At 37.9% G+C, this 24,604-nt stretch overlaps 1 protein-coding gene across 1 annotated transcript; it reads right to left on the bottom strand.

The window, feature by feature from the left end:
- Window positions 1–1,067: 1,067 nt before the first annotated feature.
- Window positions 1,068–22,979, bottom strand: DDX52 (DExD-box helicase 52). Its single transcript, XM_047708326.1, has 15 exons — window positions 22,843–22,979; window positions 21,318–21,516; window positions 18,077–18,207; window positions 16,093–16,278; window positions 14,927–15,070; window positions 14,222–14,333; window positions 13,077–13,149; window positions 12,364–12,567; window positions 10,171–10,261; window positions 7,845–7,967; window positions 7,561–7,711; window positions 7,289–7,364; window positions 5,770–5,841; window positions 5,125–5,217; window positions 1,068–2,500 (listed from the first exon to the last, which is right to left on the bottom strand). The coding sequence occupies exons 1-15, from the start codon at window positions 22,927–22,929 to the stop codon at window positions 2,443–2,445; spliced, it is 1,800 nt and encodes a 599-aa protein (XP_047564282.1). The 5' UTR covers window positions 22,930–22,979; the 3' UTR covers window positions 1,068–2,442.
- Window positions 22,980–24,604: the final 1,625 nt, after the last annotated feature.

Below are 24,604 nucleotides of genomic sequence, written 5' to 3' on the forward strand. Positions count from 1 at the left end.
GTCAGGAGCCATACCGAATTTTTTCAAATCTTCAGTGTCCCTAAGAGTGAGTATTGGCATTTTGCGGATGAGGAAACCAAGGTTAAAAGAAGTTGTAATTTGCTCGGGTCATAGAGTTGCAAAGCAGCAGCACCAGGATTCAAACGCAGGTGTTTCACATAAAAGTCCTTACTCATTTCACTAGTGCAGCTGCTAGTGAATAATTCAATTATTATGTATTCTCTTTTCACAACAGTCTACTAATTTCATTTCTTTAGGTGAAACTGAAATTTCTGTAGCATATAGTCCCAACTGATATAAAAGTGCTAAATTCAGTATTAATCCATTGACAAGGCAAGTTAATACTGGTGTATATAGCCACTGTTATTTAAGGATGGGTAGTGACACAGGAGAAAATACTCAAAAGAAATAAAGTCAAATGAAGGGAATATTTTATCAGGATCACAGAAGATGCGATCTCGTTTCTGTCATGATACTTTGTTCTCCTTTGCTTGTGGATTCCTACATCTGCTAGACTCAGCACAGGAGGTCAGCCTTCCATGGTGTTAGGTGCCGTCCTCTGATGCTTCAAAATCTTGGCATTATGTCTAACACAGCATTTGCCTGCCACACTTTTTTCCTTTACTCTATACCCACCACTACGCTCTAAGGGCACAGATTATGTTATTAAGCCTTGTATTCCTAACCAAATACATCATGTTTGTTTAAGGAATATTTGGCATTAATTTATAACATGGCAGGCACAGAGTTGGCACGTCTGATACTGGGACATAGTTGGTATTACTCCCAATCTCACACATGAAAAAACAGAAGCTCTGAGAAGTTAAAGAACCTATTCAAAGTCATACAGCTTGCAAGAGGTGGCACCATCACAACTACCTCCAGGATATACAGAGTCAAGGATCTGTTTGCAAGAACAAAAAAAAATCACATGCTTGTATTTGTTTTTTTGCACCATGTAGCAAACGGTCTCCTTTTACATAAATTCTGAAGATGAACAATGTGTCTCATTTAAAATATTCAAGTTGGAGTCCATCTGCCTTGACATTAGAACAAAAGGATGAGAATAAAGGAAATTAATATGTTTTAATTCAAACGCAACTAAGATTTATATCCCAGTATTGTAATAGTATTGATAATAACTACCATTCATGTCAGGTGCCATTCTAAATACCTTACATGTATGAAGTAAACTTTTTTTTTTTTAAGGCAGGCTTTTTTTTTTTTTTTTAAAGATTTTACTTATTTGTCAGAGAGAGAGCGAGCGAGTACAGGCAGGCAGAGTGGCAGGCAGAGGCAGAGGGAGAAGCAGGTTCCCCACTGAGCAAGGAGACCGATATGGGACTCAGTCCCAGGATGCTGGGATCATGACCTGAGCTGAAGGCAGCCACTTAACTGACTGAGCCACCCCTGTGTCCCACAAGTCAATTTTTTATTCCAACTGTATAAAAACTAGCAACTAAGAACAATCTGCTAACAGTGAATAGTCTCCATCACTGTGTAAGCGTAACTCTTTACCTTTGGCAGAGACCTGTTTACTAAATGGATGCAGGGCCATAAAGCCTCAGGAAAGAAAAGCTGTAAGAGAATGCAGCCTCAGGTGTATCAAGTAACAGGAACATTCTTTCTTATCAGGATAAAGTGTTTATCGGTTTTTGAGCAAAGTCATCTTGAATGGAAAGAGACAGGAAAGAGCATGATTAAATGATGGAAAATGGAAGTAAGAAAGGGAAAGGCTGACCATAATCTTGTAGCTGCAACATTAGGACAGGTAGGGTATGAGATGAGCTCTTTTACCGATGAGGTTTAAGGATATTTAATAGACCAAAGAATTTAAAATCCTAGGGAATTTGAGTAACCAGCCACAGAAGAGGCTTTGTTGTGACTCATACCACAAAAGGCCATCAACAAATTGAGAAATAGTAAAATAAAGAGAGCAATAGGTATCTTCTTGGTAGACAGCCTGTGCTGCTTCTTGTCCATTCAAAAAAAAAAAAAAAAAAAAAAAAGTGAGGGTGGTGGTGAAAAGGGGCATTTAATCTCAAGGCTTTATTTTAAAATTTGGTTCCAGATGCCTCCCCACAGCATACATCACACCTTCCTTCACACTGAAGGGAAAAATCCTTCAGAGCTCACCACATTTGGCTGTTGTTAATTTTAGCATAAGCTTTTGTTCTTCTATAAGAAGTATCTCTTCGCATTCACACCACAGAAATGTGAATGAATGTTATTTCCATTGTGTCATCATTTAAAAGTCACCTATAAATTAAAATTTGACATGATGCATTGATAGTTTAGAATCATTTTTCATCAGTCCCACTTTCTTGTAGTTGATTTCAAATGTTACAGGTGATTACAGGATTTCAAGTATTTCATGAAAACAACATTCATGCTGGGGTCATGAAGTTCCATTTCTGATATAGTCTTTTAAAAAGTCTGCTTTTAACTTTTGTCTTCAAGAGCTACTTTCTTCTTGCTGTTCTGACCAGGGACCTTTTTCCTGTGACAAGAAAATTAAAGAAAGTTGAATCCAAAATTCTAGATATATGTACTTTCTAAAGCTCTGCCAGTTTAAAAAACATTTCCTGAAACCTGTCTAATCAAGTATATGAGGCACTAGGAACATGAGGATGCATTAGACATGGTTTCTGCCCTTTAGGAAACCACAATTACCTAAGTGAGACAGAAACATCACCATAAACTCACTACAACCTGGTATAAAAGATGGAGTCTGACTCTGACATTACTAATAGTAAGAGCTCACATTGATTAAGTGCTAGATACCGTTATAAGTGCTTCGTATGTATCAGCTCAGATAATCTTCCCAACTTAGGGAGAAGATTCTAACATTACCCTTATTTGACAGATGAGGAAAATGAGGCAGAGCAGTTGAATAACTTGCTGATCATCACACACTGATAATAAATGTGAGATATGAACCCTAACGGTATGATTTTAGAGTTTAGTGAATGCCATTAATTAAGTTAACGGAGGAAAAGGAATAATGTTGGGAGAAAATAATGTTTGCGTTCTACAATTTAGTAAGGCAAAGTTCCTGGATGTATACTAACTTATTTAACCCTCAACCAACCTTCAGGTAGCAGAGTTGGCATGATTTATGTACTTATTTCTATTACACACAAGGGGAAATGACCTGTCCAAAGTCACACAGGAAAAGGTGGTATGAAAGCCAATCCTTCTGACTTCAAATCCAATATTTCCCTCCATTCTACCAAGCTGAGTTTGAAGTGACTGATGTGAGGTCCACCAGGCAACAGGATTCAGGTTTATATGGAAAGCCGGGCCTGGACATATGGACATCAGAGTTCTCAGCAAGGTATGGGTAGGACCATTAAAGGACCATCTAGAGTTAAAAAGTAAGCTGGAGTTGGATCAAGTGTTGTTTACGTGCTCTATAGAGAAGGCTGGCTTTTTTTTAATTTGATAGAGAGAGATCACAGGCAGGCAGAGAGGGAGGAGGAAGCAGGCCCCCTGCTGAGCAGAGGCCAATGTGGGGCTCAATTCCAGGACCCTGGGATCACGACCTGAGCTGAGGGCAGGGCCTTAACCCACTGAGCCACCCATGTGCCCTGAGAAGGCTGGCTTTTAAATGTGAAACAATGGAGATGACCACAGCATTTTAAGTGGGGGGCTGAAGTCACAAGATTTATATCAAGTGTCTTCAAAGTCTAAGTGCAGCTAAGTTTTAACACCTCAAGTGTAAATACTACAAACTTATAAAAATCAACATCCAAAGTATAATTCTTTAAAATATTGTTTTTATTAAAATTCAACATAGCCCCATCTTAATACTATAGAAGATTTCTGATTTTTTGTTAAAACTTTCATCAGCTGCTGGTCAGTGCCTGAGGAGATTATACTTCCAATTCTAGCTTCAAGATCACACACATAATAAGGTTCTGATGAATACACAACAGTTCTGATACAGCCACAAGAAAAAGTCTAATGAGAAAGATCAGGTGTCCAAGCAGGGTGACCATCTCTTAACAATCTACTGATTTAAGTGTCAGCCAGAAACCGTTGCCACACAAAAAAATTCAAATAAAGAATGTTCTTAATATTAAGAACTAACAAAAATGAGTATGTATAGACACAATTAAAATTAAGCTTTCAAATGATATTTTTTAAGCCTGTTGCATTTATTCTTCCCAAGTTATTAAAGCTTAAAACTGCACTAAAACTTTGGGACAGTGTGTACACTCTATATCCTTGAACTAAACGTTACTTCTCATAGTCAATACAAAATGTCAAATAAGACTCTTGTTCCACTTAGAAGGAAAGTGCATGCCAGTTTTCATGACTTTCTTCACTGTGTCCCCTCCATATGCCTAAATTTACCTGTACTTAAAGATCGTTCTAGCTCCTTGAAGCTTTTTGTAACTATACCAATTCAGAATATTTGTCCTCTCCAAACTTATTTTTTATTTAAAAATTATTCTCTCATGTTTTTTAATGTATACTAATCTCCTTTCCCTGACTTTAAAGGGGTCTCATTTTAGATTCATTCACATACCAAAGCACCTGGTAGGAGAAAAGGTACTTGGTAAATGCCTACATTTTATATATATTATATACAAACTGGTACTGGTAGAATTTGAAGAGTGTTATTTTCCTTAAATAGTGTAAAAGAGCAGTATAGGTTAGCATGGTCTTGATTACCTCTATTAAAAGATAGTCCTGTGTGTATGCTAAAAAGAAAAAAAGAAATCAATGCTTTAACATCCTCCTAAAACTCAGCTAAACAACTACAAATTTACTCAAGTCATACTTTCTAGAGGTATTACAATGTGCTTCAGGGAAGATTCCATCAATGTGAGTTAAGAGCCCTCACCATCTCAGCAGTATGTCCTGATGTAGGCTGTGTAGAGGTGGTGGGGAGTGCAATATTAATTCAAAGGAACTGAAATCATTCTTTCAAAGATGGAAAAAAACAGATCATTACAAGATCCCAAATCACAAGCAACCTAAAATATATTACTTTTATTATATTCTATAACTGACTGAACCTATCAATTCTACCTCAAAAAATTCATCCTAAGGAGAAATAAAGCCTACTATAATCATATGACAGAGTCAACAGTCACTTTTCTTGTATATACCTACCGTTTATTCTTAGCCTTTTCTAAGAAATATTTTGGAGTTGTACTAATGCTCTCCCTTTCCAATGGCTTCTTAATCATCTTTTTCTTTTGTTTGCTGAAAGTTATAAAAAGAGAAAAGAATGAAATTCAGTAGAACTTACCTGAAAAGAGTGTAAGCTAAAACTAGTTTTGAGTGTTGATCACAAAATTAGGTGACCCTACAACCACTTTAAAATGCTGATTACCCAATAGCATTTAGAGATAACCCCAGGGGATTATAAATTTGATCAATTTTTAAAAAAAGTATTAATTATAATTAAAATATGTCCTGTATCACCCTTATCTCCTGTGCCAACAAGCATTAAGGTTTGATTTGGGGCAGTTAACGGCTTTTTATCAGTTTTATGAACTAAAATAAATTCTAAGCTTATTTCACTTATATTGAGTAATTTTTTAAAAAATCTGAATACTAAACATTTCAAGAATGAAAAAACTGACAAGGAAGACATATTCACAAGTATTTAAAAAGGAAAATTTTTATCTTAGAATTTCTAAAAGTAGTGGTATTGCTAGAACTGTAAGTTTAAGAGTGTGAAAGCAAGAAAACATATGTGGGGGGAAAGGGAGAGAAAGAGAGGGGGAGATCTAAATAAATTAAAGATTATACCTTAGTAGTTTCTGGAAACCTTTTATGTATTCTGGCACAGGACATCCGGCCTGCTGTATAACATTGGCAACACTGGAAAAGGAACCCATAAACATCAATTTGTATCTGATCAAATTGATGTTTACACACTTAAACCCTCTGTAAAATTCGAGAGGAATGAAAACTACACATATGAGAAAGTAATCCAGTATAGTGTTCTGCTATAAATGATCACCAGATGTAAGAACACTGGATTGCTGAGAGGACTGTCTGCCAGACTGAAATTGATGTGCCTGCTGATGAGTAATTTTACCTAGCAGCTATTTCTGCTCAACATTTACCAAGCCCTGAAAAGCTAACCCAATTTTGGATGAGGACACTGATCAGAAATTATTAGATGATAGTGCTTACTATGCACCTGGCACTGTCTTAGGCTTTTTATGTGTAGTGACTTACTCGATCCACTCAAAAACCCTTCACTAATGAAATACTATCCTTATCCCCCTTGCCCAGATGGAAAAACCATGAGAGTAATGGTTATGTTGACATGGAGGTCATCATATTCACATGCTTGGAGTTACTGAGGAGACGGAAGTGAATCTAGGCTTTTGGAATAGACTCCCCTACACATGAACGTGTAAAAGTCTGCTGAAAGGATACCCAAGGCTGATGACAAAGCCAAGGTTCAGAAGGCACAAATCAAAGTCTTTGCCAAAACTGATAAACACATCAAACAGCCTTTGACCATAACTCAATTTCATTTGTTAGAAATGCAAAGTACTATAAATTATCACCAGTTTAAAATTACTGTAGGCAGCCAAAATGTAGGAAACTCAGCTTTTATTTTAAGATCTATGATGCTGGGCTAAATTAAGACCCAAGATTCTAAAAGTGCATGTGTTACCCAGGCTTCAAAGAGCTACAACTGAATAATATGGGGAGTGTGTTACTGAAACAGATTTCCTAGAACTAAATATAAAACTCCATCTGCCCAAAAGAGTAAAGAGAATGATGCACCACGGTGAGGGGTAATTTTGACTGGGCTGAAGAGACTCGGGTTAACTTTATTCACCAATCCAAAAACTTCACTATTACACTGCGAGTAATATTAACCAATGGCTATTGGGAGAATCCTGTGAGTCTGAAATTTAATAATGAACATTCCATTATGAATACTTCCAAATTCTAGTAATGAAAGGGCAAAAACAAAGCCCTCTGATTTTTCCTTTCGTCACAGCTAAAATCTGGTTGACTAATGGTGTAAGAGTATTTGGAACTTGTCCATTTTAACTGTGTGTGCATACAAGAACATGAAGTGGTCTTGCCATCTTAATGCTAAGTTATTTTTCCTAATTTACCTTTTTTTTTTTTTTTTAAAGATTTTATTTATTAGAGAGAGAGAGAGAGACAGCGAGAGAGGAACACAAGCCAGGGGTGTGAAAGAGGAAGCAGGCATCCTGCTGAGCAGGAAGCCTGTGTGGGGCTCGATCCCAGGAACCTAGGATCATGACCTGAGCCACCCAGGTGCCCCCTAATTTACCTTCTTAATAATGGTTTATCATCTTCAGTGAAAAATGTAACAGCTTTTCCTTTATGCCCTGCTCTTCCAGTTCGACCTAAAAAAAACCCAGACCATAAAAAACACTTTTCTGGGGAAAGGGAACATCAAGATTCACATAAAAGTCACTGGCTTCTCACTAAAATGAGCACTACAAAATGAGCATGTATGGAGGGAAGGAATAAGTGCAAGACAGACGAGTAGTGCCGGGGTGTCAGCGGGCAGAGGGGTAAGCAGCAGGAGAGACAACTCACCTATCCTGTGGATGTATTCCACTGAGCTGGTTGGAAAATCATAGTTGATCACCAAGTTCACACCTTTAAAATCAATCCCACGGGCCAGCAAGGCTGTACAAATAAGAACCCAGATTTTTCCAGCTCGGAAGCTGTGGACTGTGTTATCTCTCTGGTTAATAAAACACATGTTAAATATTTTAGTACTACTCTGGGAACAGAAAACAAGTACTTCATAAATCCCATGCCAATATTTTAAAGTTTAATAGTTCTTTATCACTTTGAAAATATACACTTGACTTTACCTGTTGCTGTGTTCTGTCTGCATGAATAACATCTACATTAATACCTTCATATATGAGCTCATGAAAAAGTTCTTTAGCCCTTTCGATGGACTGAACAAAAACAAGAACAGGTGGATTGAAACCCTACAAGAAAGAAGGCAAAAATCAGCACATATAACCCATAATCAAGAATATAATCACAGTATTTCATATGATTTTAGTTCATAAAAGAACCCAATTCAATTTAGTGTATCTTTATTGCCAAATTTCTCAGTGGTCTACATCTGCCTCCATCTTCTTCACCATCCATTCTCTACACAACTTGACTCTAATTTCCACCTTGCTAATTCCAACAACCATGTCTAGTTAATCCCCTTTACCTTTCTATAATGACAGATGCTCAGTCCCTAGAACAATCATCTCTTGGCTTCTGTGCCTGAGATTTTTACATTCCGCTAAAATGCAGTAACTTTTATTAATTCACTGTTTATCCTAACTGTGGATATTCCACCAAAGCTTAGTCTTTGGTTCTCCGTTCTCTCAATATAGTCATTATCTTAATATTTTAAATATAATCTCAGTTATCAACTACCCTCTCCAAGCAGATGATTTTTACATTTCTATCATCAAACCCCACCTTTTCCTCAAACGGGCTTTCTCTATTTTCAACTGCTCTATTAGGGTTTAACCTTTTTAATCTTGGTTCACAAGCTCCCCTTTTGAAATCTAATAAAGCTGTGAAGCTTCCTAATAGGCAACCATTCATTCACACAAAATCTAACACACAACTTCAGAGGGTTCACAGACCTCCTAAAGCTAGATAGAAATCCCTGATGTATAATCTCCATGTGAGTATCCATGTGAAAAGCCTTAAAATTTGCTAGTGCCAAATGACACCTTTAAGAATATTAATGAAACAAAGGTGCCTGGGTGGCTCAGTGGGTTAAAGCCTCTGGCCTCGGCTCAGGTTATGATCCCAGGGTCCTGGGATCGAGCCCCGCATCGGGCTCTCTGCTCAGCAGGGAGCCTGCTTCCTCCTCTCTCTCTCTCTGCCTGCTTCTCTGCCTACTTGTCATCTCTGTCTGTCAAGTAAATAAATAAAATCTTAAAAAAAAAAAAGACTATTAATGAAACAAATGTACATGACATTGTGTGCCAAGCACTATTCTAAGTACTATGTCTGTATTAATCATTAATACTAAAACAATTCTATGAGAGAGATATTATTTCCATTTTACAGATGAGGAGAAGCTATGAGGTTAATTTGCCTGAAGCTAGAATTCCAACACACGTTGTCTGGCTCCAAAGTTCAAGCTCTTAACCACTTCTGTAGTCACCAGGTACTTGCAAACACCTTTTCCTTTCATCCTCCAAATATTCTTAACATTCCACCATTGAGGCTGTCACCCTCATTTCTTTTATTTCCTCTTCATCTCTAACCAGCCTAATTTGACAACCTACTGACTGGCTTCTTTACTTTCAGTCTCTTGCCATTACATTTTATTTTTTTATGTAATTTTCCTTAAAATTCTTCGGATGTCCAGTGGTTTCTCTTAACGTGACCCCAACTTTCCTGTCCAACCTGATCTTCTTTAACTCACCATAAACTCTTTGCCTTAGATAGGTAACCTCTTCATGAGTCTCTAAACCCACTGTGTTTCCCTCTACTGCCTGGAATATTCCAGCTGCTCCTCCAACTATCAACTTCCCACAGATTCTTCCAAGGCCCAGATTAGTAGCATCTCCTCCGGAAGGCTTTCCCCAACCGATTAACTTACGCTACGTGGGTGCTTAAGAGAAATACTCTATAGCCTCTTATGACACGTCACTGAAAACTATGTTAACACAAGTCTATTTCTTTTATCCCCTAAAAAAGACTAAATTCTAGGGGCAGGGCTTAAGATTTCTATTTGTTTTATTTTCCCCTGCCCTAACCCCTCACAGTTAACTTTTTTGATTATGGCTTCTACTCAGTATTCACCTAAGGGATAAAAAAACCAGAAAACCACACTCGGTGTCCTAATTACTCTACAATGCTCCTAGAGTTCTAAAAGAAAGCAGCAGAGGGATTGGGGGAGACGAAGGGAACCAATACAGATGGAGATGTGGAAAAAGGAGGCTTTTAGGGCATCAGGTAGGTTTTTTCCTAGCCTACCCTGAGCTGGAACAGAAAACTTACCATAATCTAAGTGGTGAGTCTCTCCACTTGTGACAACAGATGACTCAATGTTTTCAAGAATTTACCTCTAGATTACTACATATGCTATAGGAATAGTGCTCAGCCTCCTACCAGTCACATAAGATTTAATGAACGTCATCAAAATTTAAGAAGATAGCCCAAATATACCTTTTTAACAAGTTCTCTCATGGCCAGAAGTTTCCCAGTCTCAGACCCAACAAAGAGAAGCTCTTGTTCTACAGTTTCTACTGCAGAATTCCTGAAAAGAAAACATACTTTGCAGATTGCAAGGGCCAATTTTTGCTTTTCCTCCCCAATTCTAAATAAATGAAAAAATTTACACAAAACCCCAACAGAATCAAGTTTTCCATTGTCATTATAAGCATTTAATCATTTATACTTCAATATGAAGACAAAGTTACTTCTTTATTTTAAAGTTGAATTTATTTAAGTAATCTCTACACCCAACATGGGGCTTGAACGCATCACCCTGAGATGAAGAGTCGCATATTCTGACTGAGCCAGGCTGACACCCCAAAGTTATTTTTATTTTTTATTTGTTTTTAAAAAGATTTGTCTGAGAGAGAACGTGCACGCATGCGCAAGGGGAGGAACAAAGGGAAAGGGACAAGCAGACTCCGCAAGGAGCCTGACTCAGGGCTTGACCCCACAACCCTGAGACCACGACCCAACCTGAAACTAAGAATCAGATGCCCAACTGACTAAGCCACCCAAGTGCCCCCCAAAGTTATTTTTAAATGTTTTATTCTAATTATAAAAACGCTATCTAAAGAAAATTTGAAAAATATGGAAAAATGTAAATAGTAAAGCAAGTTGTCCATAATTCTACCATTTTAGAATAAATTGTGATGTTTTGTTGTAGTCTAAGTCATACATTTTCCTGTATCTAATTATTTACTTAAAAGTTTCTAAAAATAAAATTACTGGATAAAAAAATGAGAATATTTTTAAGGTTATTACAGGTCTGAGTTTTTCTTAATGATTAATAAGAGTTTTTTTTAATAGACAGTTGGGGGTGAGCCTTAAGAGCTTTTATAAACACTAATAAGATGCTGTAGTACAGGGGTGCCTGGGTGGCTCAGTCAATTAAGCATCTGTCTTCAGCTCAGGTCATGATATCAGGGTCCTGAGCTTGAGCCCCATGTCAGGCTCCCTGCTCAGCAGGGCATCTGCTTCTCCCTCTCCCTCTGATCCTCCTCCCCGTTTGTGCTTTCTGTCTCAAATAAACCCCGTTTGTGCTGTCTCAAATAAACAAAATCCTTAAAAAAAAAAAGTTGTTATAGTACATCACGCTGTACCATAAATATTTTTTTCCCTTCTGTCTTCATATTTATGGTGTATTTGTTCTTTCCGTTTATAAACAGGAGTTTTAAGTTTAAAGAGTTTAAAGTATTTTTTATTGTTCCATTTGGCTTCTTTTTTAATTTAATATGGTATTTCTAGCACTTTTTAAAAAGAAATTATTTATTTGAGAGAGATAGGAAAAGAGAGAGAGGGAGCACAGAGGGAGAGGGAGAAGCAGGCTCCCTGCTGAGTAGGGAGCTCAATTCCAGGACCCTGGGATCATGACCTGAGACAAAGGAAGACACTTAACTGACTGAGCCACTCAGGTGCCCACAAGCACTTTTTCATATAGCTATAGTCGTCATACTTATCATTTCATGGGTCTCATATTATTCTGTCATGTGGCTATATTATACTTTCCTAACACACTATTCTACTAGTGCACATTCATTTAGTATAAAATGCTTCCCCCAAAATTTTTAAAAAGGATTATAAATCAACTGGCTCAGTAACATAAGCTTCTTCCTCTATGGTCCTACTTAATTAAGCCATCAAAGAAACTAAATCTTCTGGGTGGCTATAGAGTTCACGTCACTTTGTGGATAGATGGGAAAAATCAGGTGAAAACATAATGACAAAAATACTAACATGACAATTTGAGAAATCTCCCTTTGGATTATTCTAAAATAGAAAATCCTTAGGGTGCCTGCGTGGCTCAGTTAAGTGTCCAACGCTTAATTTCAGCTCAAGTGATGATCTCAAGGTTGTAAGATCGAGCCCCAGGTCAGGCTCTGCTGTGGGCAAGGAGCCTACTTAAGATTCACCCTCTCCCTCTGCCCTTCCCCCTCACCTTTCTCTCTCTCTCCCTCTCTAAAAAAAAATAAATAAAATGGAAAATCCTTACTCAATCGTGACTTTAAAGAATACATGTCTTTCAGTAAAACTTTCCCTGTTATTAATCTAAGGCCAAAACAACCTATCTCCTTAAGTGTTTAAAAAAAAAAAAAAAAAGACTTGTATTAAAAAATATCGGGGATAACAGAGAAGAACAATTACCTTGCTCCAATGGATACCGTAATGACATTGTCCAGGTTGAGCTTGCACCACTGCTCAACATCATATGCAAAAGTTGCACTGAACATAGCTCTTCTGACCTTATGGGATGTGCAGGCCAGGAAAATGGAAGCCAGCTGGTCTCTGAACCCAGTTTTGCCATCTTCAAACAGTTTGTCTGATTCATCTACTACCAGCCACTCTACACTGAGAAATAACATAACAACTTGTGGGTACTGAACTGGAAGACCCAAGACACTTCACTGAACTGTGGAGACACATGAAGTAGTAGTCAAACCATTATGCTACTTCTGAGATCTACACATTATACCAGAAAAAGGTAAAAGAAAAATCAGCAGGAAAAGGTAAAAACAAGATAAACATAAGGCAATGTTCTATTCCTTTAGCCTCAAAGAGATGAGGTTCCATTAGCAACAACAGTTTCACATAAACCTTATAAACTCCATCACCATTGTTGAAAGAAATGAAAACATCTAGGGGAATTCTGTACTAACTGCTTATCAGAATCTGTAACTTTCTTCCGACCAGATGGTAACATTCCTATGAATTTGATGAAAACCATTATTCTTAGCAGCAACACTGACTGAAAGCTGGCAGATAGCAAGCTGCAATGGGCCATAACACAAGCAGTCAAGGACAAAACAGAACCAAGTAAATGAAAATACACAAAGAAGAGATTAAAATATTATCTGTACCTTGTTAAATCTATTCCTGGAGGATCTTGCTTTAATAAATAGATTAGTCGATTCGGAGTAGTCACAAGAATATCTATAGGAAAAACAAATGGTACACATTGCAAAAGCAAGGTTCATCTCTCTTAAACAAGGGAATTAAGGTATTAATTCCTGAATGTCAGTGAAGAACCTGAAGAGGGGAGAGGAGGGGGAGGTCATATACTTGCTATTTTACTAGACCAACCCCACAAAAGTTCTTTCTTATTCATAAGCTAATATATGTACATATTTTTTTTTTAAGATTTTATTTATTTATTTGACAGAGAGAAATCACAAGTAAGCAGAGAGGCAGGCAGAGAGAGAGGAGGAAGCAGGCTCCCCGCTGAGCAGAAAGCCCGATGTGGGGCTTGAACCCAGGACCTGGGATCATGACCTGAGCCGAAGGCAGCGGCTTAACCCACTGAGCCACCCAGGCGCCCCATAATATATGTACATATTTTTTAATCCATCATAGCACAAACTACTATATGCTTACTCTCTTTTTATTATGTTTGATCTGTCTTCTCAACTTCTAAGAGGCAAGAAGATTATAATACAACAGTGTTACTTTCAAGTATTTAGTTTTGGGGAGGGGGAAATACTTTCTTTAAATGAAATTTTACTCAGAAACTCAAAATGAAAGGTAAAAGCTGATTTCCTAATTGATATAAGGGTAGTGATGTAAGCCATTCTTATCTGCAGAGTATTTCCATGGCAGATTAAAAATCAACAGTATAAAGCAGGGTTTCTCAGCCTTAGCAGTACCGCCATTTTGGTCTAGATAACATTTTGCTGTAGCAAACTGTTTTGCGCATTGTGGGATGCTGTTACCTCTTCCTACCACAGGCTAGTAGCACCCCAGTTTTGCTAACTTCAAGTATCTCCAGATATTGCTAAATGTCCCTGGGGTGTAAGTGAGGTGGGGGCAAAACTGCCTCTGGATGAGAATCACTGGTATATATTTAAATAAGTATTGAGTGGGAGTGGAGAGATCTCTTTCAGTTTCTCTAAAAACCAAATTAGTTGTGTGTATGACTACACTTTTAACAACTCCTAGGTGGCAGTTAAGGATACTTGTAATTTGCAAATCCCTTACATGCTCTGTATGTCAAGCATGAATCCCTTACCAAACTTCTTAGATGATTTAGGTCCAAATTTCTTGGCTGCCACTGCTGCTTTGTGGATCATGTGTATCCTGAATCCTGTTCCCTCTGAGATTTTTACTAACTCTCTGTGAATCTAAAATGGCAAATGATAAAAATATTAGCTGCTAAGATACTTAGAAAAGATGCATAATCTTGTTTACGTTATTAAAATAAACCTATTACCAACCCATGAATAACTGAAATTAAACCTATAATACCATGTGCACTAACCTGGAATCTCAGCATTTTGCAATCTGTTACATACTGTTTTTTGAATACAGTGCTATTAGAAAACCGTCTCAGGCTTGGCATGTATTTTCTATTAAGCACGTTGGAAGTGTGGAGTAAGTCACTGTGTTAGTTCTTCTTTCTCAAAAACTGAGATAAGGTTATGCTTTAGAGAGGGACTATATATTCCGGGAGCCTCAGTAGCCTCAACTTAAAAGATCTTAGAGCATTTGCCAAAGAAGCATCGTTAAAGTTTAAATCATTGTTTTGGAAACTATAAAATGATTCAAAAAACTTGCCCACGTGCAGTAAGTTACAGAACAGAGTAAGATACAGTACAGAATATTTGCCTAGGCCATACATGGGCCTTACTCTTTTTGAGACACTTTTACTACCCTCAAATAAGAAATGACTAAAGCAAACATCAAATACTTCCTTTTTCGAAGCTACATGTCATACCTGGTTGGCAAGTTCTCGTGTTGGTGATATAATCAGAGCTCTAAAGCCTTTATTTGTGGGTTGTTTTAGTTGCATCAAAATGGGAATACTAAAAGCCAAAGTCTTTCCAGATCCGGTAGGAGCAGAAGCCAGAAGTTCTCGACCCTAAAAACAAGGTATGTTAAGTATAAGGTAAGTACCTAAACTTTTCAGAGCCTGGTCAAGTAATGCAACAAGCCACAGAAATAACAAAATAATCATAATGAATGTAACCTTTCATATTCTCATTGCTTGTCTAACTTTTCTCATATTTGCCTAAAAACTCTAAGTTAACCCATGCCTCTACCAACAGTAGATAAACTCTGGTATTTTCAAACAAGAGAATATTACTCACTGACAAACTACTATAAATGTATGAATCTCAAAAAAAATACACAGTGTGAGAGAAACCACAAATTAAAAAATAAATAATGGATGATACCACTTACATGACATTCTATAGAAAAGGCAAAACTAACGTATGGCAATAGAAATCAGACCAGCAGTTTCCTCTGGACAGGGGTGAGGTAAGGACTGAATGGAAAGGGCACAACAGAATTCTGGGGTGACAGAAATGTAACATGTCTCCTTTGGCGGGATGGTTATATAGGGTATGCACTGCTGGAATTCACTGAACTGTGAACTTACATTCTATGCATTTCACTGTATATAAGGCATACTTCAATTACAAACAGTACTGGGAGGGGGAAGTCAGGCTATGTGCAAAAATTCTGTATTTCTGAAATAGTTCCTAGGAATAATAAGCTAAATCACGGATGAATAAACAGAACATAGTCCCTATCCTCAGAGGGTTTACACGCTAGTAAAATTTAAAAGGTAAACACAACTAGTCTAACTACACAGTAGTACAAAGTGTTAGATAAATGTTGCAAACAAAGGAACACACTAAATACCTTGGAGAACTGGTAGTAGAGAAAAGAATGTTAGTAAAAGAAAAAGATCACATCTAATTGTAGTGATATGGGGCCCCAGGCATTTGAGATGGACCTTAAAAGCAAAGAATGGTTTCAATAGGGAGAGATAAGGTAAAAAAGAAGACTTCATAAACAGGGAAGAGAATGAGCTAAAGAAGGAACTTCCTCCACAGAGGAAGGAACGTTAGAGGCATTCTAGACCTTCATACTCACATGCAGCATAACTGGAATGGCTTGCATTTGGATTGGTGTAGGCATCTGGAAGCCTGCATCCAGAATGTTCTGAAGCAGTCGAGAACTGATTTTATATTCTTGGTCAAGTTGCTGAAACGTAGCAATTGGGTCAGGAAGATCAGTTCCTTGGACGTGAATTTTATGTTTATTCCGGAAGAAGTTTATCTGAAAAGTGAGATTAAGAGGTCACCATAAATATGGTCACATACATTGTCAGATGTTATAAGGTAAAAGTAGCAGTTTCTAGGATAAGCTTTCATAACATGACACTTTCTGGTTAAATTCTAAGCCCTAAAAGGTACAGATATTAGATACACTTCATGCCCTTTCATAGACAGAAGACCTTCATAACAATAAAACCTATCTATCCACTTTCTTGTATTAATGTGTTAATAACACGAGTAATGGTTATTTATATTAATGTGCCACGATGATAATCATAACTTAGAATTTTATATAAGTTTCTACAAGGCAGACATTGAATCCATCTGGTTTTTTTCTTTATATGACACTTAGCACACAAGTGCCAAAACTCTTTGATGATTTACTCTACACTCTGTTTATTAAAATTGAGGGCCGAGGGGCGCCTGGGTGGCTCAGTGGGTTAAGCCGCTGCCTTCGGCTCAGGTCATGATCTCAGGGTCCTGGGATCGAGTCCCGCATCGGGCTCTCTGCTCAGCGTGGAGCCTGCTTCCCTTCCTCTCTCTCTGCCTGCCTCTCTACCTACTTGTGATCTCTGTCTGCCAAATAAATAAATAAAATCTTTAAAAAAAAAAAAAAAAAAAAAAATAAAATAAAATTGAGGGCCGAAAGCAGAGTCAAGTGCTGCTGATATGGTTTGTTTTCCCATTCTGTGTGAATGACAGCCAAATTCTGGATTCAGGGTTACTGAAGTGAGCTGAACAATACTTTCCATCTGCAACACAGCAGGTGTGCAGCAGACATGACAATGATGTGTTTGTTATTTCTTCTGTATTCTACTCCCCCAAGGTATAACATAGATTTCTTAAGAATTGTAAGTCTTGGGGCACCTGGGTGGCTCAGTCTATTAAGCATCTGCCTTTGGCTTAGGTCATGATCTCCGGGTCCTGGGATGGAGCCCAGAGTCAGGCTCCTTGATCAACAGGGAGTCTGTTTCTCCCTTTCCCCCTCTACCTGGCTTCTGCTCCCGCTCTCTCAAATAAATAATTAAAATCTTTAAAGAAAAAAAAAAAAAAGAATTCTAACTCTCAAATCCCTGTCAGAGGAAATCTTTCTAAACCAATAAGCAACCTGCTCAGCAGGGAGCCTGCTTCTCCTTCTCTCTGTGCTGCTGCTCCCACTGCCTGTGCTGTCAAATAAATAAAATTGTTTAAAAAAATAAATAAATGAACAAGTGAGCTTAACAAAGAGGAGAAAAGGGGCAAATTTTATGTTTATCAAAGAGGATATGATTATTTTAAAAATTTCATTCCAAGTAAATCATCAATCTTGGAATTTGAACAGGTCAAAAATTCACAATATATAGTATATGAGAATTGTGTGCATATACACACACACATCTCTTTTGGCCTGTTCAAGTTTTAAGATACTTTCAAGAACTTTAAACTTTAGGGGTGCCTCAGTTGGTTAAGCATCTGCCTTCGGCTCAGGTCATGATCCTGGTCCTAGGATTGAGCCCCGCATTGGGCTCCCTGCTAAGCAGGGGAGTCTGCTTCTCCCTCTCTCTCTGCCCCGACTCCTGTGCTCTCTCTCTCACTCACTCTCTCAAATAAATAAGTAATCTTTAAGAAAAAATTTTTTAAACTTAAAAATTTTTAGCTACAGCACAAATACCTAATTTTTCATTAAAGTGATATCTAAACTAATTAATTAATCTTCTATCTTCACAAAACTATATTCACTTTTACCAAAAGAATAGCCAAAGGACAAGGAAAAATTCAGTAGGTCAGAAAAGCAACTGGGGCTAAGACATTTTTCTAACCTTTTCTTTTCTAAGATTCTCCAACTTTCCTGAAGTTAGCTTCTTTTCTCTCTTAATTTTTTTATCTTCAATCTTTGCTTCCACAGATGATATCCACTGTATAGTAGAACCTTCTTCTTGAGAAGTAGTTTCTAAAATATATATTAAAAAATTAAAAGATTTTTAAGTGCAACATTCTTGAGAGTAGCAAACAGGCCATATCATCACACTAAACAAAAGTAAAGTACTAACTAATACAACACAGAAAAGAAAATAATAGGAGGAATAACAATTGGAAAAGGAGAGGCAAGTTCCCTGTTGGTAAAATCAAAGCTCTGAAGCTCATTCTCTTCTTTTCGTCCGTTATTTCAGCTGTGTGATATGTAGATAGATGACTGTGTACTTGAAAACAGTAACAGATTAAATTGAAAATACTTAATAGATTTCAATAAGACAGTTGGCTTTTCTATACTCAACCAGTTATAAAATAAATATGATGAAAGAATATATATCACTTATAATAGTGATAAACATAGCACAGTACTTAAGGACTAGTCACTAATATAAAGATAGCAATTTTCACTAAGCTATAAAATTAGTTCAATGAAAAGTCATGGCAGGATTGTTTTGGAAACCAGACTAGCTGACTTGAAAAGTACACATGGAGTGGGTGCCTGGGTGGCTCAGTCGGTTGAGCATCCAACTCTTGGTCTTAGCTCAGATCATGATATCACGGTTGTGGGACTGAAACCCAAGTTAGGCTCCGCACTCAGTATGGAGTCTGCTTCAGGTTCTTTGTCCCTCTCCCTTTGCCCCTCCCCACTCACACTTTTCTCTCTTTTTTCCTCTCTCTCTAAAATGGGTAAAATAAAATCTTAAAAAAAAAATAAAGTTCAGGGCGCCTGGGTGGCTCAGTGGGTTAGGCCGCTGCCTTCGGCTCAGGTCATGATCCCAGGGTCCTGGGATCGAGTCCCGCATCGGGCTCGCTGCTCAGCAGGAAGCCTGCTTCCCTTTCTCTCTCTCTGCCTGCCTCTCTGCCTACTTGTGATCTCTCTCCGTCAAATAAATAAATAAAATCTTTAAAAAAAAAAAATAAAAAAAAAATAAAGTTCAAGCAGCAAAGTAAATATGTAAGAATAACCTTAAAAATTCTAAGAAGAGCAATAAGCAAGACCACTTCTGGTATTTCTTTAAATTTTCTTTCACTTCATGGAGGTACCCCTGATATACAATATACTGCATTTATTTAAAGCATACAGCTTGAGGAATTTTGACGTATGTACACATCTATTATATCATCACCACCCAAAATCTCCTTGTGGCCCCTTGTAATGCACTTCTCCATCCCTAAGCAACCACCTATCTGCTTTTTGTCACTGTAGATCAATTCGCTTTTTCTGGAATTTTATATAAATGGAATCATGTAGTATGTACTAAATTAAGTTTGGCTTCTTTCACTCAGAATAACTATTTTGAGATTCATCCATGTTGGACCATGTATCAATAGTTAACTTTTAATTTAAAGGTAGTATTCTACTGTATGGATATATACATTGTTTACCCTTCACCTACTGAAGGACATTTGGGTCATTTCCAGTTTTTGCTACTGAGAATAAAGCTGCTATGAACACCTGTGTAGAAGTCTTTGTGAGGACACAGGTTTTCCTTTCTCTTAGGTACATTCTTATGGAATACATGGGTTTTATGGTAGGTGTATGTCTTAACTTAAAAAAAAATCCTTTGTCAATTTCTACTCTGAAAGCCTCTGGAATTTTAATTGAGTTTGATTTGCACTGATTCTATAGATCACGTTAGAGAGAAAAGTTGACCAATCAAAACATGGTATGCCACATTACTCTGTTCTATGCCACATATGTGCTATATTATAGTACATATCTGTGTTTCTGGTTGCCCAACAGTTGAATCCTTTTCCCGAGTTTGTGGCAGGTTTTTGTTTTGTTTTGTTTTTCCTAATCTTGGTGGAAGGCTTTATCAAAGTCAGGGAAGTAAAATGTGAAACACTGTAACAGCAAAAGTGTGGAACTGAAGTCAATGTCCATAACACATGGACTTGTCAAGTCAATTACAGAACATTTCTATAATGTGTAATGGTATACTACACTATGATTCAATGAAAAAAGCACTGGACTTCCTACTGATACAATGTTCCTGATGGACAGTTCTAAAATACCTAAACTTAAAATAAACTTATTGGTTAACTCTGAAATTCCATTTCTAAGAATTTATCAGGTATACCCCTCATACACACAAAGATAAATGGAATGGCATTTACTGCAACACTGTAATAGCAAAAGTGAGGAAACAAACTAAATGTCCATCACAAAGGAACTTGTTAAATCCATTATGGAATGTATAATGGGATATATTTTGCGTTAAGATGAAAAAGGCAGGGCACTGCCTACTGATTCCAAACAATCTCCAAGGTATATGTATGTGTATGTGTGAGTGTGTGTGTGTGTGTGTGTGTGTGTGTAGTGGAGGAGGAGGGAAGGTTCAGAATAGAACAACACATACAGTATGCTATTGTTCAGGATTTTTAAGGGAGGTATAAATACGTGAATAGGTATCTTTCTAAAAATATTTAAGAAAATGATTAACAGCAGTAGCCTCTGGAGAAAAAAGGGACTAGAAGTAGTAGGAAGAAAACTTGCTTTTCACCACTTTATAACTTAAAAACCAGGTGTAAGTATTTACTTTACTGAAAATGGTAAATGGAAACTTAATAGATAAAACAAAGTAAAAGATCAATATCCCTAAAGTACAGAAAAAAAATCCTGTGAAAAATAGGTAAAGAGTAAGAATATACAATTCACAAATGCTGAGATGTAAATATCCACTAAAGCATATGAAAACATGCTCAACCTCACCAGTTATCAAGAAAATATAAACAAAAATTAGTTTCATTCATTAGGTTGACGAAGAATTTAAGACCAGTACTATCCAGCATTGACAGGCGTGGGAAGTCATTTTTCATTATCTGTTCAAAGACAGAAGTGTGCATACCCTTTCACCCAGTGATTCCACTTTGGGGATGCTAATTACAGAAATAAGAGGACCTGTACAAAAGGATATATACACAAATATCTTTATTGTAGCTATATTTGTAATGGCAAATATCTAGAAACAATCTGAATGCCATTAACTAATGAATGACAGAATACTGTCTGATTTGTAACCTTAAGCCTGTATTATTTTTGTAATTGAAAAAGAAATAAAAAGGAAAAAAAAACCAAGAACAAACCTGATAACATCATTTTCCTCTTTTTCTTGTTCTGTTCCCTCTTCTTTTCAGTTAGACTCTCTTCTTTTTTCTCTTCATCTTGAAGCTCCTGATGAGTGCTTGATAATCCACACTCACCTGGGACAGACTTCTTGTTTCCAAAGAAGTCCAGTCCCTGCAGAATCTCTGAAGAATCAAAATCATGTTTCCTTTTTCCTACCTAAAAACCCAAAAAATTTAAAATGCAATCTACTGACAGACTGACATTGCTTTTACGCAAGCAGTACTGGCAGTAAGGGCATGGATCTAATAACTCCTCACCTTTTTTTTAACCCTTTCACCAAGTATTTGTTGAACTGCCAAGTGTGTTTGAGTAAATGAAATACAAGACGACAACTTTTCTGACCCTTTCAAAGTAGTAATAATCATGAAAGCAATTACCATCGATATGCTTATTAGCGTAACACCTACAAGCTGTCAGGCAGACTTCTAAGCTTGCTTATATATACTTAATTACTTCGTCCTTCAACAGTGGTAAGGGGTAAATAGCGATATTACACGGAGGACATTGGGAGAAGGAGAGAAGTGAGTTAGGGGAAATCAGAGGGGGAGAGGAACCATGAGAGGCTGTGTACTCTGAGAAACAAACTGAGGATTTTGGGCGGTGGTGGGGGGTGGGGGGGTGGGGGGGGTGGTTGGGTGAGCCTGGTGGTGGGTTAGCATTGCATGGGGCACTGGGTGTGGTACATAAACAATGAAACTTGGAACACTGAAAAAAAAATTTCAAAAAAAAAGTAAAAAAAAAAAAGGGATATTACAGATGAAAAAAATCAAGGCATTAGAAGGTCAAATAACTTGTCTAAGGTCTCCAAAGTTGTAACTGACAGACCCAGTATTTGGACCCAAATAATCCGGCTCCAGAGTTCAGACTCTTAACTATACCTACCGCCAGAGAAAGGAGAAACAGATGTGTTGCTCAGTATCAGGGTTGATATTGAAGATTTTTCCATAACTGGGCCCCAACTACTCCCGATTTATCATTCACCCACTATTTTCCTATATAAGAGTCCCCATTTCTAAGTCGCTCTTCTCATTGGTTACTTAATATGTCAGGAAGTTACAGGAATAAAAAGACCTATGCCCACTAAAGGTATATGTATATGCCAAGCCAACCTGGGTACACTACAGTGAAAGAATCTGTTCTCTTCATTTTGGGTTCATTCTGTTTTCGAGATTCCTTCCTACCTGTTTCGGAGAAAAAGGCACTTTTCGAAAGAATTCTAACTGTGCTTTGAATAAACTAAAAAGCGGGCAGGGAGAAGAATTTCTGTGCTAGGCCCACCGAAGTCTACAAAACAAGATAATTGCTCAGTTCAAAGGCAGGGCAGGACTTGGTATGGTAGGTCTGCGCACGAGCCCAACCGCAGAGGAACATGTCCCACGACTAGGCCACAGTCTCCCAGTGCCGGCTCTCCCCGTAGCCGAGTCATTCTCTGGCTCCTGCGCCTCGCAGTTACTCGGGCTTCTGACTTCCTACGTACAGTACCTGGAATCGCGCGGCGTCCGCAGAGAAACGTTTCACGTCGAATTTGGCCCCCACGCCAAGCCGGCGAAAGAGATCGTGAGCATCCATTTTTACCCAGAAAACACCGCGGTCCCACGGCGCCTGCGCAGAGGACTTCCTCCCCCAGAAGGTCTGGGGCGGGACCGTGGGCGGAAGTGGTTCTGGGGGGCGGAGTCTGGCGGCTGTGAGAAACCGGATGGTTTTACCCTGTTGTTATTTGTTCTTTCAAGAAATATTTATCAAGATCCTCTTATGCCCGGCACTATTCTGGACTGGTACTGCGGTGAACAACACCTTAAGATTCCTCGCCTGAGGAAACTTAACATTTTAGTGGAGACAAAGATACTGTTAAATAAGCAAGATCATTTCTGAAAGTGGAAAGCGCTTTGAAACAAATAACGGTGTTATTGATAGAGAAAGGATGGGGATCCACTTTGAGGTTGATTAGTCAGGTTCATTCTGGAGAAGTGATATTTGAGCTAAGAGAAGGCAGCCTTTCCCAGATCTGGGAAATGGCATTCCACAAAGAGGAAACACATAAGAGGGGGAAAAGTTTGGAACAGTGAGAAAATAGAAAGAAGGCCAAGGTTACCGGAGCCAAGTTCTAATGAGGAAGTGTGGTACAGATAAGGTGGAAGGGGCAAATAGAAATCAGATCTCATAGAATCTAATAACAAGGTCATGGTAAGGAATTTGGATTTTAATCTAAGCTCACTATGAAGGTATTAATTTTTTTTGTACTGAGAGAACAACATGATTTAGCATATCACTATATACTTATTTTCTTCATTGTATTTGTAACTGTAAAAAATTATTCACTTAGGCATCGCCTTTCCCCATTCTAGAATGAAAGTTTATGAGCACAGGGATCTAATTTGCTTCACTGCTGTATTCCCAGTTTCTGTGCACTCTTCCATAAGTATTTGGTGACTGAATGAGAGAATGTTTTATAAAAGTTTACTCTGGCTATTTGGAGAATGAATCGTAGAAAGGCTATGAATCATAGAAAGGCTAAGAGCGGAAAGAGGGAAGCTAGTCAAAGTAGAAAATTATGATGTTGGCTTGGATTAGGGTGGGTCTCTGTGCTGATGGAAATGAAGGGATGGATTTGGGATAATATTTGGAGGTAGAGCTAAATGCACCAGATTGATTTTAAGTGGAGGTGAGGGAAAGGCAGGAATCACACAGACTGCTCCTAGGTTTTTTGCTTAAAACTCTGGGTAGATGGTATGCCATTTACTGCGCTAGGAACCATCATGGAAGAACAGCTTTTTGGTAAGGATGAGGCACGGGAGTGGTGATGGTGGTGGTGAGGAATCGATTGCTATGTTTTGGACATGTGAAGATGCCTAGCTGATGTTATATGGAGAAGTCCAAGGAGGCAGTTTGTTCTATAAGTCTGAATCCCAAGGGAAAACGTCAAGTCTGGAGAAATAAATTTAGGAGCTGTCAAAATATAAATGGTACAATGGAATACGATCTAAAAAGCATTTAATTTAGAAATACTCTAAATAGTGTGTGTAATTCCTTTACATTCAAGAAAAGTTTGGAGTAAGCACAGGATGGGAAATGTAAATCTCTTGTATTCTCAGATGGATTCAACTCCTGATTCCCTCTCCTACTGGGAGAATCTTGCTGTTCCGTTTGTGTCCACTCTTGAAGAATAAGTATTTTTCATGAGACACAGTCCCTAAGTGAAAGCCCCAAGTACTTCACCCGTTGCTTCATAAAAACAGCTTATCTC

The sequence above is a fragment of the Lutra lutra genome, chromosome 16, assembly GCF_902655055.1.
Source record: "Lutra lutra chromosome 16, mLutLut1.2, whole genome shotgun sequence".
Classification (NCBI taxonomy): Eukaryota; Metazoa; Chordata; class Mammalia; order Carnivora; family Mustelidae; genus Lutra; species Lutra lutra.